The sequence below is a fragment of the Boleophthalmus pectinirostris genome, unplaced genomic scaffold (assembly GCF_026225935.1).
Source record: "Boleophthalmus pectinirostris isolate CB_2022bp ecotype Guang Dong unplaced genomic scaffold, ASM2622593v1 HiC_scaffold_9, whole genome shotgun sequence".
Taxonomy (NCBI): Eukaryota; Metazoa; Chordata; class Actinopteri; order Gobiiformes; family Gobiidae; genus Boleophthalmus; species Boleophthalmus pectinirostris.
The window spans coordinates 23,821,720-23,836,409 of NW_026571541.1; the positions used below are offsets into that span (position 1 = coordinate 23,821,720).

Sequence of the window (14,690 nt, forward strand, 5' to 3'; positions counted from 1 at the left end):
TCGCTGATTGACAACTTCGGGGGTTCTTGCAAAACGTCCTTACATACAGGAATCAGAATACTGTGTATTTCAATTCCTGACATAGTTGCTAGAAAGAAATGAAATTGAGTGGAGGCACTAGGTGGCGCCAGCCTGGCTAGGATAATTATCTCCATAGCTCAAAATGCTCTGTTCCACCTTGTGATGTTATGAAATGGTAATTTTCAAGTTAACAGCTCATTTTGCACTTCAGTAGAGAATGGCAATTCCAGGTCTGATATTATCCAAATGATTCTAGTAAAGGTTTATTGAGTTTAAAAGCACAGTGGAGCACCTGTATTAACACATGACATCGCAAGGTGGACCTTTTCTGTTTGAGAGGCAGACACAGCTTAGGGTTTGTGTGTTAAACATGTGTGAATGAAACAAAACATAACTCCACATATGTTTGTGATGAGGAAACAGTAATACAGCATATGTCAGGAAATAGCGTGATATGGGACTTTTTAATTTGTGTTATAGCAAACGCTATTTCTTACTCTTCTGAACCACACTGCAGCAGTACAGACATGATTGATCTGCTTATCTCATTTCAGTTTAGTCATACCATATTGTGCATGTTCCACAAATTCTCATGACTTCACACTGACTCACAAATCAAATGTTAAAGAGAAGTTATGGTGTATAATGTTTAGAGAAGTACAGAAAAATATTATGATCTAATAGTAGCCTATGTGTGAGAAGGCTTGTGCCAAAGAGTAATTGATGGAGACATTCCTTGCCCTCATATCTTCTCAGCTGTTATGATTTCAAGATAAACTTTATACAACTTATAAACACGAGTGATACATTGTTAGGAGTTTGACCATATCTCAAAGCACTTGACATCTAAAAGCACATGACGGATATTTTAAGGACCCCAATGTCAACAATGCCTCAGTGTCCTGTTTCAAAGAGCTTTGGTGTAGACAGAAAGCCTGGTAGTGAATCCACGCTTCTTCCTTGTCAGCGCACTAAAACCCATATAAGGCAGAGGCGTTGTGGTGGACCTTGAAACCTGCCCCGTGGTAGACACAAGGAGCAGTGCAACAGTTAAAGAAAAGATATACGGTTGTACTTTGCGATCAGGAACTACACCGCGAAACTCAAATTTGCATACTCCCAAGAGGCAAGTTGGCCGGGGGGCGCGTAAGGGGTGGTGTCTCTCGCTTCACAATTGATTGACGTGCCTTTAAACTGGTGATGAGCCGCTAGGGCGAGTGCAAAAGCTCACTCTCCCCGCTAAATTCTCTCTCTCTCCCCCGGCTCCGTATCAGTTACCGGCTCGCGACCAATCCCTGCGCGCGGCCGGAGCAGGAGAGAGGAGACAGTTCAGAGGAGAAGCTCCACACATCGGACCGACCGGACAGAGGAAGCGAGCGAGCGCAGCACACACCCCGCATCCATCGCTTTCCTTTCCGCAACAGTCAAGCGAGCAAGCAAGCTGCGGACGGGTACCCCCTCCTTCTCTCCTTCCCAGCACCTGACTGACTGCAGCTGTTTGGAAAGAGAGCCGGGGAGGCGCAAGGCAGGATGCGCGATGGGACAAGCGTGTGGACATGCGCTCCTGTGCCGTAGCCAACCGCCGTCCTCTGAGATGTAAGTGCATGAAAACACACTTGAGCACGTAGCTTTGATGTGTGTGCGTGTGCGCTCTTGTTGTTGTTACTTCTCCGGGTTGTAGCGCTCAAACTGTGGGCTGCCGAGCGACGCACATGGCGCCGTGAGAGCTGCCAAATCCCGGACAGTGCAGTAGTAATGTGAGTGAGATCGGCTGGGGGCATGTTCCCGTACTGACAGTAGAGCCCGTGTGAACTGCACGCGCTGCCAAAGTCGGGACATAAGCCCTTGCCTGCTATAAATCTCAGCAGCAATGATATCCACTATGTTTTTCGAGATATTTTCAACACGAATCTGATAAGACGCCTGGCTGTCCACTAACAAGCTCATCCCAGGCCAGATACAAGAGCGGTGATAGCCCTTCCTAATTTAATTCTGGCCCTAAAAATCATTATCTAAAATTGATTTTTAGATTTAGATGCATCATCATAAAATAATTAGGCTATGTTGGTTGGTGTGTATTGCCCAAAGCGAAGCCTAAAGTTGTAATGGAGCTGTAATATTTCTTTATTATTACAAACCATGCGTCACAATGAACATTTAAAAGTTGTTTGTCGACACTCAGGCTGTCTATTCTTCTGCAACAAGTGCCATGCAGAGACCAACACACATTTGCATATGCGGACAATGAAAGCTTTGGTAGACTGTATCCAAGTATTGATGTAATTGTTTGGCTATAGCTCTGGGCGCTCATTGTATCGCGCTTGCACCGTGCTCCGTGACATTTCTCAGCTGCACCTGTCTGGAGCAAAGAGAAATTACAAAGTGACTATGAGAGGAGCTGCAAAATGTCACCCTTGAGGAAATTGTCTGTGTAAATGAGCCCACGCGTCTAAACAGGTTTGGTTGGTTACTTTTGCACTATGGAGATTATTTGCGGTATCTGTTGTAAGATGCAGGAAAATACAGTCATGATAGATATCGATAAACATAATATTATGACCACCATCCTGTGATCACCTGTTCACTGTTCAGAATAGTATTGATATTCTAACCACCTCAGACCAGGAACAAATTGGATCTTTGGATACAATGAACCCCTTTCTAAAACATGGTCGTTAGCCATTTCTTCAGTTTTGATACCTCATAAATGAAAGTTATTGAAGTTTGTTGGAGATTTGCCCTCTGCATTTGACCCATTCATCACTGTCACTGTGACTAGATGCGGCATTGCAGCTTTTTCAGTTCTGAAACCAATTCCGATACTACACTTATCATACCTGTTATTAACCGATACCAATCCAGAGACTAATAATAATAGCTTTTTTCCCTTTAAACTGAAATAATTAACAAGTAATCACTGAACAACTTTATTTAAAGGTGCACTATGTAACTTTTTTGGGGTCCATCACATGCTTGTTTACATGGATGTCATTGCTCTGCCTGGAATGCTCCACAATATGACACTAAACAGCTTTATCTTACATTTATTCAATTACAGGTGGTTTTATAGTAAAAAAAAGACCTAGTAAAGCAGGTATTTTTACCAGTTTTAACTATGAGCGAGGTTGCCTCTCCACAGATCTGACCTGTAACTTGGTCTGGTTTGGTCTCCATGAAGATAGAAAGGTTTAATACCATACTGTGAAACATTCCAGACAAAGCAATAACATCTCCATGGAGAAAAGCGTTTGACGGACCCACCATCAGAGAAGTTACACAGTGCACCTTTAAATAAAAATTCATACATGATGAAAAATTCTGGCCAAACATCAGTTAATAAATCGTCTTATAACATCTATGTCCAGCCAGGAAAGTGGCTAAACCAATATTTGGAAGCTGATATCCGATCCTGCAACTTTTCCAGGATCGGTACCAATATCTTAGCCTGATTCATCAGCCGGTTTCACTTCATGGAAACTGTCTGACCTCGCAGCATTAGAATTTGTTCACTTGACAGTAAGCGGGTACTTTACGTAAGAAGAAGGCCAATTACATCTTTTCCCTTTTAAATTCACCAAACATTCTCTTTGTTCCGGCTTTGAATCCTCGATCTTGGGAATTGCTGCTAACATAGAATGTATGGCTTCGTTTACATCCATCTATTCACAGCTCTTCGCTGATTGGCCGGTGCATGGTCTACAACTTCCAGGGTTCTTGCAAACCATCTAGGGTATTCCAATTCCTAACCTAGTCACTGAAGAGAAATAGAGCGGAGGCACTAGGTGGTGCCAACCTGGCTACTAATATCTGAAACTAGTATTGGATTTGCACATCCCTTGCCGTGACAACCTATAAGAGCAGCATCTTCTCCAGTACTGAGGTCCTTCTCCAGAGCTCCAGTCTAGATGATGGCCAGGAGTACCTAGCTAAATGTGCGTGTTTTAGGGTCATATATTCCCCTTCTTCTCTTTCTCTTGTCAGAAATAGCTGCAGTTTTTCTTGAGTTTTTCCAGTCAGCAGTTGAAAATTCCCCTTTCCGTCCTCTTACCCACTTTGTGATTACTACCAAGGAGAAAAATAATTAACGGATAATGGCTTTTATTCACTTGAGCGGTTTGCATCGAATGGGCCTGAGCTGCAGCTGGATGCTCCGGTCGCTTTGTCTGCCAGTTTGGAACGGAAAGAGCAAAGTTGTGAAGGAAAATGAATGTGCCAGGTGGACAGCACTGATCTCTGGCGCTCACCTGCCCCTATACCAAAGTGCACTTATTTTAACATGGGGCTACAAAGAACAGTGTTTTCATTCATCAGTTCACTGTAATGGTAATAGATGTCATTACAACTTGTTTCACTAAAAATGCATCTATTTTAAGTTAGGTAAATTAGCTTTTGTAAGAATTTTGTGATTTTCAAATGGTGCATGCAACAAATGACTATCCAAGTATTACCAACTACCAACAGCGGTTTGATCCCATTTCTGAGTGTTGTTTCCTTGGGCAAGACAATTCATCTAACCTCACCTGAATGTATATAAGAGGTGTATGCATGATTCATATGTGGTGGTCGGAGGGGTCTTGCTTTTATCAGTCTACCCCAGGGCAGCTGTGGCTATTGGCATTTGGCATACCATCACCAAATGTGCGGAGTGAATGGATAATATAATGGAAAATGCAAAAAAAAGTGCATTTATCAAATGCATTAAAAATGATGCTAAAATTCACAACTTAAAAGTGCGCTACGTCCAGCACCTGCTTATCTCCATTATTGTTTTTTTTCTGCAATATAGATTAAACCAATCTATCACAACAGAGACAGGCAATTACAGCACTGCGCTAATTTACAATTCAGATCTGTGGAGAGTCGACCCTATTCTCAGAGGGAATTATTGCATTTTGGAGCAATAGAAACAGATGTAATGAAATACATATTAGATGAAAATGTTTAAAGGGACAGTTCAGAATTTTGAACATAGGGTTCCATTTCTTAGTTGAGACACTTTTTTTTTTTTTTTTTTTTTTAATAATCCATCCAGTCCTTGTATTTGCAGAGGTCGCTGGTGCTAGGCTAGCGTATGTCAATGGGCACAGTTAGCCTGCCACTAAAAACAGTCTTACCCACTCCACAAAACACCTGAAACAAATCTATTACTACGCCAGACTACTGATGTAAATGTGTAAATGTCTGTGTTAATTGAATAATTTTAGAAGTAAAACCAGCCTTGCATTTGAAGGATCTATGTCTGAGCAGCAGCAGCAATTTGTACTTCCTGATAGCAAGCTTGGCAGCGTCAGATTGATATATGAGAAAATAGTCCTTCAACATGCAAAGATTCATGCCATACAAGGTTAGTTTTATTTCAAACATTATTCTATCAACACAGACATTTACATTGACAGTTCCATGAATTAAGTTTTGTCGAGGTATTTTAAGAGGAAAAAATAGCATAGTCACAATGTTGTTAGCCTCCACAAAATATCGCAGTAAATATCATAGCATGAGATTTGGATATCATTACATCCCTACTTGAAAGTGAACAAAATAAAGAAAAAGTGAACACTAGTGCTTAGTATATGGTAAAAAAAAAAAAAAGTCTTCATTAGTGCTACCCATGCACCGGCCTGAGAACCACCATCCAACACTTTCTCTAAAAACAACAGAAACACCATTGAAGTCTTTGCCACAAAATGGTCACACATTCCATGCACCCAGTTTACAGTCATTTAATCTTAAAGGCTCTCTTTTAAGATGCACAATCCAGGCTTTGATGGCTATATTTTAGTACAAACTGTTGAAATTCCTCGTCTTGTGGTGAGTGTACGAGTGCTGCCCTGTGAGGGTCAGATTGTGCCTTCCCACGACCTGCTGTCCACCCGTCTCTGCTCCTCTGCTCTGTCCCGGCCTGGCCCCTGCCTACTTCTACATTTGGTAAACCCGAAGCCAGTGGTTAGTTTATTTATTTATTTTTTTCTAGTTATCAAAGCCTCTGTGACGATGTGGGTAGAGCGTAATGTCGACCATACATGCAATCCTAATTATGATTTATCTGTCAGATCAATCTTTCCTGAACTTTTTTGTCATGAGCTCTCCAAAAGCTTTCACTGGATAACCACTTACACATGTTAAGTCTTTACTAAGTAGGCAGTTAAACCACTTAATATAGGATTTGAGGGAGATTTATTGCTTGACCATTTTTGCTTTGATAACATTTTATGTTTTGCAAAGGGGAAAAACACAAATAGATTTTTACAGATTTAATTGTGCTTTAATTGTGCCTGTGTACCTTCACTGATTTACATAATATGATGCATTTGAAAATACTACAAAAAAAAAAATTAAAACAGTTTTATTTGTAGATTTATTTGGTAATTTGTTTGCTTTTCACGTAGTTGTATCCACACCATGCATCATCACTTTTCATGCCCTCGCCACAGCCTTTAATGATGTGGGTGTACACTTCACTGAACTGACTCCAGTAAGTCAGATCCCTCATGCATTTCCACACGCACACACAAACACACAAACACAACTCCGCAGTAAAGTCCCAGCTGAGGAGTGCGAGCAGCAGATGTAACTGGACTCCTCATGTGTGCGTGAAGGCTGCTGACATAGCACTGTGTTATCGTCAGTAATGGGCTCATCAATACTAAAATATTCAGAGAAGCACAACCAGCACAGAGAGTGGCAGAGATATGTTTTTGTGTTGGAATAGTTTTGCTTTATATATCTGCTCCTGGGCTATATTTAATTAATGCTCACCAGCTGTAACATACGGTATACAAATGCAAAGAATAGCTTACACATGAGTTATGTTCAAGTCCATTTATACACAAACTGACAGAACAGAATGTGAGACCTGTTTTGTTTGTGTTCATTTAGTTTTGTAGTTTTAATATTTAGCAGGTGTTTTTCATCTATAAATACACAATTTTCTTTTTTTTTTTGGATTGACTTTTTCAACTCATTTCTTAATTAGGAGCAAGAAACAGCTTGAAAAAATGGGGCAAGAAAAAAGGCACTGGTAAGAACATCAAGTGAATCATGTTTTGGAGTCAGAGCTTTGAAATAAGGGATGCTCTCATTGGCTGGGTGGTCCGCGTGGCTTTGGTAGTGGAAAATTCATGTGTTATTTCTAGTATTGACCACAAACTTTGCTTTAAGGCATGTTGTAATTATAACAATAGTGCCGAATGGAAGATGGATGTTCATGGTTATTCTGTGTTTCCCATGAAATAGGTCTAGCAGGAGCCTAGCCAGCACCACAGGAGGTACTTTAAAGGTCCTATATTACGCAAAATTGACACCTGTAACATTTAAACCATGCTAGAATATTGTTACCTCTTGAAAACATACGTGAAGTCGTGTTTTGCTTCATTCAGACATGTTTGAGTAACACTTTATTATTAGTCTGTCTGTTGTTTTCAAGTTAACAGCTCCTTTAACCTTTTGTTCAGTAGAGATTGGCAATTCCATGGCTGAAATTACCCAAATGATTCTAGTGAAGGTGTATAGAGTTTAAAAACATAATGCAGAGTTTGGTTATTTTATTTATTTTTTTATTGCTCATGCTATTATTTTGTTGGCATCAATTTAAAGACAACAACAACAACAAAAATCTGACATAAATACATAATTCTACCATTATTTGCCTTGTCTTTGCTGCATGAACAAAAGGAACAGGGAGAAGATAAATCTTATAAACCCCACTCCTTTCACAGATCAAAAAATTTGACATTTCTTTAATAATCAGTTTGTGTGTTAAACGTGTGAATGAAACAAATCACAACTCCAGATATATTTTTGATGAGTAAACAACATTATAACAGATCAGAAAATAACGCATATGGGCATTTAAATAAGGATTATAAAGTTATTTTAAGCTTTATTTTTAACTGAAATGTATAATATTTTTTAGATTAATTTTGAATATAAAAAGAAGCTTTCTTCTGTCTGAAAAGATCACCAACACTTAAGTGCTTTGGGGTTACTCGAAACAAAAACATAACAAAAAGAAATGGTAACTGGATTTATGCGGCGAGCTCTTGGCCACTGTCAGTTCAATTTTGTTTGCCCAGTTTACGTGTTACTCTTTCTCTGTACCTACAGGCTTGAAGTGAGCTACATCGTTCCTTGACTGTCTTTTCCTTATTAAATTCCACAATATATATCTCTACAAGGGGCATTTACTTCACACTCATAGAAGAAGAAAAATTGCATCTTCCGTACTGAGTCATCCTCACGAGGCATGCATAATCTGGTCCAAAAACATATCCTAAAAAAAGTAGTCAGGGTTCAGACAGTGAGACAGGGGATCAGCTCTTTTTTAGCTACATCTCGAGGCTACTGTTTAATGGTGTTATACAAATGACAATCTCAAGTGTAAGATCCTAATCAAGTGTTTGGATCATGTTGAGCGGGAGGGGTTAAGTGCCGGCCCTCGGATGCTTGTGCTCTGATTTGCACTTGGAAAAGGTGATGATTGAGTATACTTGGATTGTTGTAAGTATGTTTTGCAGGGCTACAACTTGAAATATTAATTTAGCTTCCTGCATCGGTTGAATACTCTGAAACAGGCCTGCATGAAGCTTAAAGGAGCACTATGTAACTTTTCTCTTTGAGGGATCGACACATGCTTGTCTCCATAGATGTTATTACTTTTCTTGGAATGTTCTACTGTATGGTGATGAAACATTGGCTTTATTTAATTACACAAGGTTTATTGCTCAAAATACCTTGAAAACATGAAGCCACCTTCTGGTCTTCATTGATATGTTCTTGCTTTGCCATAGTGTTCCACAGTTTGATAATAATCTTTTCTGTCTCGTATTTCTTACAAGTGTTTTTATTTCTCAAAAGTCAAAAGTAGTGAGTTGATCACCTTTCCACAGATTAGACCCATAACTTGGCATAGTGCTACCAATTACTTATCTCCATGTATAATTACTGCCATAGTGTGGAACACCCCAGGTACATCTATAACATTACCATGGAGACAGGCAAATGGCTAACTCTCCACCAAAAAAGTTACATAGTGCACCTTTAAATAGTGTGGCCGATATGATACCGAGAAAATGGGAATTGGAGGTGCCGATGGCCGATATAAAAAATGATATATTTCCAGTTTTTCCACTAACATGTATACAGCCACTACACTAGGCCAATGGAAAAGAAAACAGGCTGTTTATGTGTAGTGTCAAAAACGGACACATTTGTAACACTCACTGCTCATACAGGCTCCTCTCAGATCACATGTCTTCACATATAAGTGTCATTTTAATTCTGATTCAAAATGATCATGCGTAAAAAGAATATAATCCAGCATGTTGACAGCAGCTGTGCATGTCCTGTCAGTGGGAGAGTCTGCTCTTCTCTGCAAAAAACAAGCAGTAGTTTTGTTCATGGCCTAAACTGCGCTGAAGTTCACTTTTATTTCTAGTCAGTATATTGGATCAGACCACAAGAGCGTTTAAAGCAATGCCTCCGTGTTGCGCACCTGGATCTATGGGGTGACTCTGGGGATGTGTCAAGTGGTAGCATGGTATCACAGACACAGAGAAATTACTACGCAAATAAATATTGATGCAGCGCCACATATGAGGACATTATCTGTCTGCAAATTGGATTAAATGGACATAATATAGAGAGTCTAAGCTTTATAATGAGGTATAACATGCCCACATGGATTATCAACCCATATAGGCAAGATTTAAGCCAGTAGCTCTCCAAGTGGCCATATTAGCTGATAATATCGGTCAACAGATATATCGATTGGGCTCTACTGTGGATACTGTCGATCATTCTAGGCGGTGGATACTGTCGAACATTCTAGGCGGTGGATATTGTCGAACATTCTAGGTGAAACATCTCAAACAAGTGGCAGTCCCAGGAATGTTCCATTGTGCAACTTAACTCAATGAAGTAAATGAAGCCCACTTGACACACCATGTTCCTCCAGTGTTTATTTAAAGTGGTTGACAAAATTGCTGTTCGTGAGTTTGTGTATTTTCAGTGGGTGGGGTGTGTACATTATAACAGCCCGCAGAGCTTAATATTGTATTCATATTAGAGCCTTGACAGTGTGAATGTGGCACAGTGGAGAAATGGCATTATGTTTATTTAATGAAATCTGCTTAAAATATCTCCACCAAGTTTAAGTACAGTTCCAGCCCACAGAGAGGCTGATGAACGCACAAGTATTCAGTTTGTGTTTCCTGTCAGCTTCACAATCACTACCTAAGCTACAGTGTTGAATGCAGTCATTTAGCAGCACTAACTAGCTATTCACCTCAACTGTTTAACACATTATGCTTATTAAATGTACACAAACCCACTTGAAATTAGTTGTGCTTGTTCTTCAGTGCTTTTAGCTCCTGTTTTTATTGATTGCAAGTGGGCCCTTATGGCTGAATTTTTTTATGCGAACAACAACGAAAAAGCCAAAATATGCATAATGGGGTAATCCTGCAGTTATAGCTACTCCTGACCATAACATTGATTGATGGATCAAATGCAGTTCAATAATATTATATTTAAAGGGCCTAGATTACACTATTTTATGATCTATGTTGTAATGTTGTTTCCTCATCAAAAACATAGTGGGAATTGTGTTTCATTCATGTTTAACACACAAACTCTGCATATTTAGGCTGAGTTCTTCTCTTAAAAACACTGTTGCAAATTGTGATGTTGTGTGGTAATACAGTAAGCACTCCACTGTGTTTTTAAACTCCATACACCTGCACTAGAATTGTTTAGATGATTTCTGACCTGGAATTACTGATCTCTACTGAACTAAAAAGGTATCTGTGAATTAGAAACAACCACTACATGTAGGGATGTAATGATATCCAAATCTCTCAGTACGATATTTTCACAATATACATCTCACGATACGATATTTATTGAGATATTTTTTGGAGGCTAACAAAATTGTGAATATGCTACTTTTTCCTCTTAAAATGCCTTGACAAGACTTAATTCAAAGAACTAAGATTTAAAAGTGCTTAGAACTGTTATTTCTTCATGTAGGTTACACCAAAACAGAGCAAAGGATCATGGTTGATGTAGTTCCCTCTGTTTTTTTAGCTGTTGCTTCACCATAACAATGAATTTAAGCAAAGAAACTTGTGATTTGATATATTGTGATGGCCCACAACAAGGCTTAAAGCTCACAAGAGTGAATTTTGTGTAATTTAAGTTAATTTAATTTTTAATGTATATTTAAAAAAATGAGAATACAATAAAACAATGGATTTTAATGTATTAATGTTTGTAAATCACTACACAGTAACTAAATGTAAACTTGTTGGGTGCTGCGTGCTCTGCCAATAAAGTCTTTAAACACCATGTTCTGTGAGGACCCTCATGGAAGACCTAAGCCTCCCTGAGCCCCTCTTGCTAAAAAATGTCCCCCTGTGTTTATTTGTACAATATATCATGCAAAAATAAATAAATTGTAAGCATTTTGCCTATTATAAACCAGCCATTTAAGAGTGTAAGACACTATATTCTTAATATTGTTAACTTCTGTGTGCACTTTGAATTATATGGTATAAGAATTGTGCCATACAGAAAAACTTGCCTTGCTTTGCCTTAAGTTTTGTTGACATTAATTAAATTCCATCTTTTTCATATTTAAGATAACAATGATGCATATTATACGGTCTATTCTCTCTGCGTTTTCCTTTTGGCAGCATTAATGAAGTAGATAAAGTGCTGTAATCCCTTGTGTGCCTCCTGTGAGTACTTATTATGACAGAATCTCCTCCATCAGGTTGGTGCGTGCCGTGGTTGTTTAGCTGTGATGTTTGAACAGAAATAGCAGAGGAGCTTGTGCAGCTGGTCACTTGTGATGACTGAGTCTCGCTCTTATGGGGCCACTTATTTTAAGATGAAAGATCAAATTACACTCAGTTTCTCGTTGCACTCATTTGACAACTTCTGGTAATTGTACATTGGGGTTGGATAAGGTAAAAAATGCACTGAAGTCAATATGATGTGTTTGAATGTGTCTGTTCCTTTTGTAATATACAACTCAGTGGTAAGTCTCTGAGGTCTTCTATTTGAGCCATTAGACAAGAGAGATCTCACAGGAGGGGACTTCGGGTGGGAGGGGCAGTTGTGTTTGAGGAACTGAGCAGTGGTTTAATTAGAAAACAGTATCAAGTGTCCTTCACCAACTTGCAGACTTGTGTGTGTGTGTGTGTGTGTGTGTGCATATCTCTACAACAACTACAAGAATACTACATGTGGAGTATTTGAGAATGTGAGATTGTACTTATTGAGATTGTAATTATTGTTATTAAATTCCTACTTGTTTAACAGAGCTCATGAACATTGCAATCTATACTACATAATTTTATTGGTGGCAGTGGGAAATAGAAATAGAAATCAAAATGCAATACATTGGAGGTAAAATGGTTTATCAACAGCTGAATACTAACACCTAAATAAAATCAGATGGCTTAATCTGTTCCATAATTTGTTTACTTAAATAATCAATACGGAGTAATTTTCTGCGATATCCTTTTATATTTATTTATCAGAAGTGAGATGCAAATTATAGAGTCGAGTTTTACACATTGTGAATATGGGACAGCATCCATTGCTGATCCAAGCACAGACATCTTTACTGTCCACAAATGCTCAAAGCACTTCACCTCTTTCTTTTTTTTAAACAAAAGAAGCTTGTGTGCCTCTGACTGTGTTATGATGCTTTTTGGGTTTGTTTGGCCCTTTGCTTTGGCTTCTGCTCAAACCACACTGGTGCTCTGTGATTGGTCCAATCACTCCAATGCTCCTGTGGATTTGAGCTCAAACGCTGATGTGAAAGCTGTACAAGATGGATTCTCAGGAGTTTGTGAACTTGCAAATATTGCAAGAACTAATCTTGCTGCTAAAGGTAACATTCATGCTGTAGAAAACCAAATTTTTAGCTTTTAGACCAAAGGCCGACAGCCAATATTGTATTTGCTGTGGTGAGAATGAAGAATGATACAGGATATGTATGTGAAAACAAGGGCACAGTGTAATCTGCCAGAGACATAGAGCACTATTAGGTTTGACGCCCTGCTGTCGGTTTGTTCCTGAGCGCACCATGCCTTTGAAGGTCATTTCAGAGGCAGCTGTGAACAGCCACATCTCCTGTGTTTGTGCATATTTATTTGCTTGTTTACTCAGCCTAGGATATATATGTTTGTTTTGGACAGGTGGAAAATTGTGGAGGTCATCGACTTATAGGTACATACTGAGAATGGAGAGCGGGTATTGGGTACTGTCACATGCAATTTATTCATGACTATGAAAATGACCCAGTGCCAAGTGTCTTATGTATGTGTGGCACTTACAGATGTAGTAGTAAGAGAGAGCCTCCAGAGGCTCAGTGTAAGAACTAAAAGTGACTATTTTAAAAGAGCAGCTGAGAAGAGGGGGTTTAACGACACCCAGCGACTGAGCTCAATTATTTATGAATCTCAAATTCACAGACACAAAAAAGCCTTTCATGAGTCTCTCCCAGGAACACACAAGTTAGTGGTGCTGAGAGGAGAACACAAATCTCTGAACTCAATTCCTAGAAAATGATAATACATGTTTTCCATTACACCCACAGGGCAATATTATGACTGGCTATTGTTGGTTGTAAAATTGTCTTTTTACCATAGAAACAGCAATACATGGCATAAACTCATGGCCATCACCTATCCCCAGTTTAACACTGTTCATTCGCTGGAACAATTCTACTGTTAAAAGTAAACTTTGTCCTCTACTTGTCTACACAGAAATTATTTTGCTTTACCTGGAATGTTCCACAGTACAGTAGAGCATTAAATGCATCTGTTCCCTTGGAGACAGTGGTGGTGCCAAGCCAAGTCACCGTTTAATTAAACCTTACAGAAAAAAAAATAACAAAATGTTCACTAGAAGCTCATTTTTCAGTCAGTAATTGGCACAATAATGGGAGAACAGATCATTTGTTTAATGCATTTATTGTTAATGGTTATAATATTGATTTACAGCAATGAGCTTAGAACTCCATAATGGTATTTAGGCTAACTGAATGAGTTATAGTATAAGAGTTTGTTTATTGCTTTATCATTAATGTTCTGCTCACTTAGATGTTTAGTATGCTTTTAGTATTCTTAGACAATACGTCCTTACTTCTATTAAAATGTGCTCAACGAAACCAAGGTTGGTGAAGTTTCTTGTCCAAGGGCATAAGAAACAAATCCATCAAACCACCAATCTTCTCATTAAAGATGTTCACTTCCCCATCTTGCCACTCTTGCCCCTAGGACAAAAGTGGCAAGACAAAATCTTAACTGGCTGTTTCCACACCACAGTTGTGACAGTCATAAAGCCTGATTCGGCCTATATAGTTTCCATATAGACTGTGCAGTGTATTGTTGTGCTTAAAGGTCTGTGCAGCAGCAGAGTTGAGTTCCGGTGCTCGGGTCCTCTTGCCGCAGGGCCTTTTCCCATCGATCAGCTGCATTGATTGGGCTCACACAAAGATAAAGCCACGACAAGCTGTGGATGTCGCATTTGGGGCATTACGAAGCTCACTGACAATTGTGTGCCCAGAATGGTGGCACTTGTTCAACACCGCAAGCTGCATCAACAAAGTAATTGATATAATGAGTCAGGACAATTGAGTAAGAATAAAATACCCAGAA

General features: G+C 39.1%; 1 protein-coding gene across 1 annotated transcript in view; it reads left to right on the forward strand.

Moving 5' to 3' along the window:
* Positions 1-1,077: 1,077 nt before the first annotated feature.
* Positions 1,078-14,690, forward strand: part of LOC110174245 (cGMP-dependent 3',5'-cyclic phosphodiesterase) — a 183,697-nt gene continuing 170,084 nt past the window's right edge. The window contains exon 1 of the mRNA XM_055166992.1: positions 1,078-1,617. Coding sequence (XP_055022967.1) covers positions 1,559-1,617 — 59 coding nt within the window. The 5' untranslated portion in view covers positions 1,078-1,558. The remainder of the gene's footprint in view (positions 1,618-14,690) is intronic.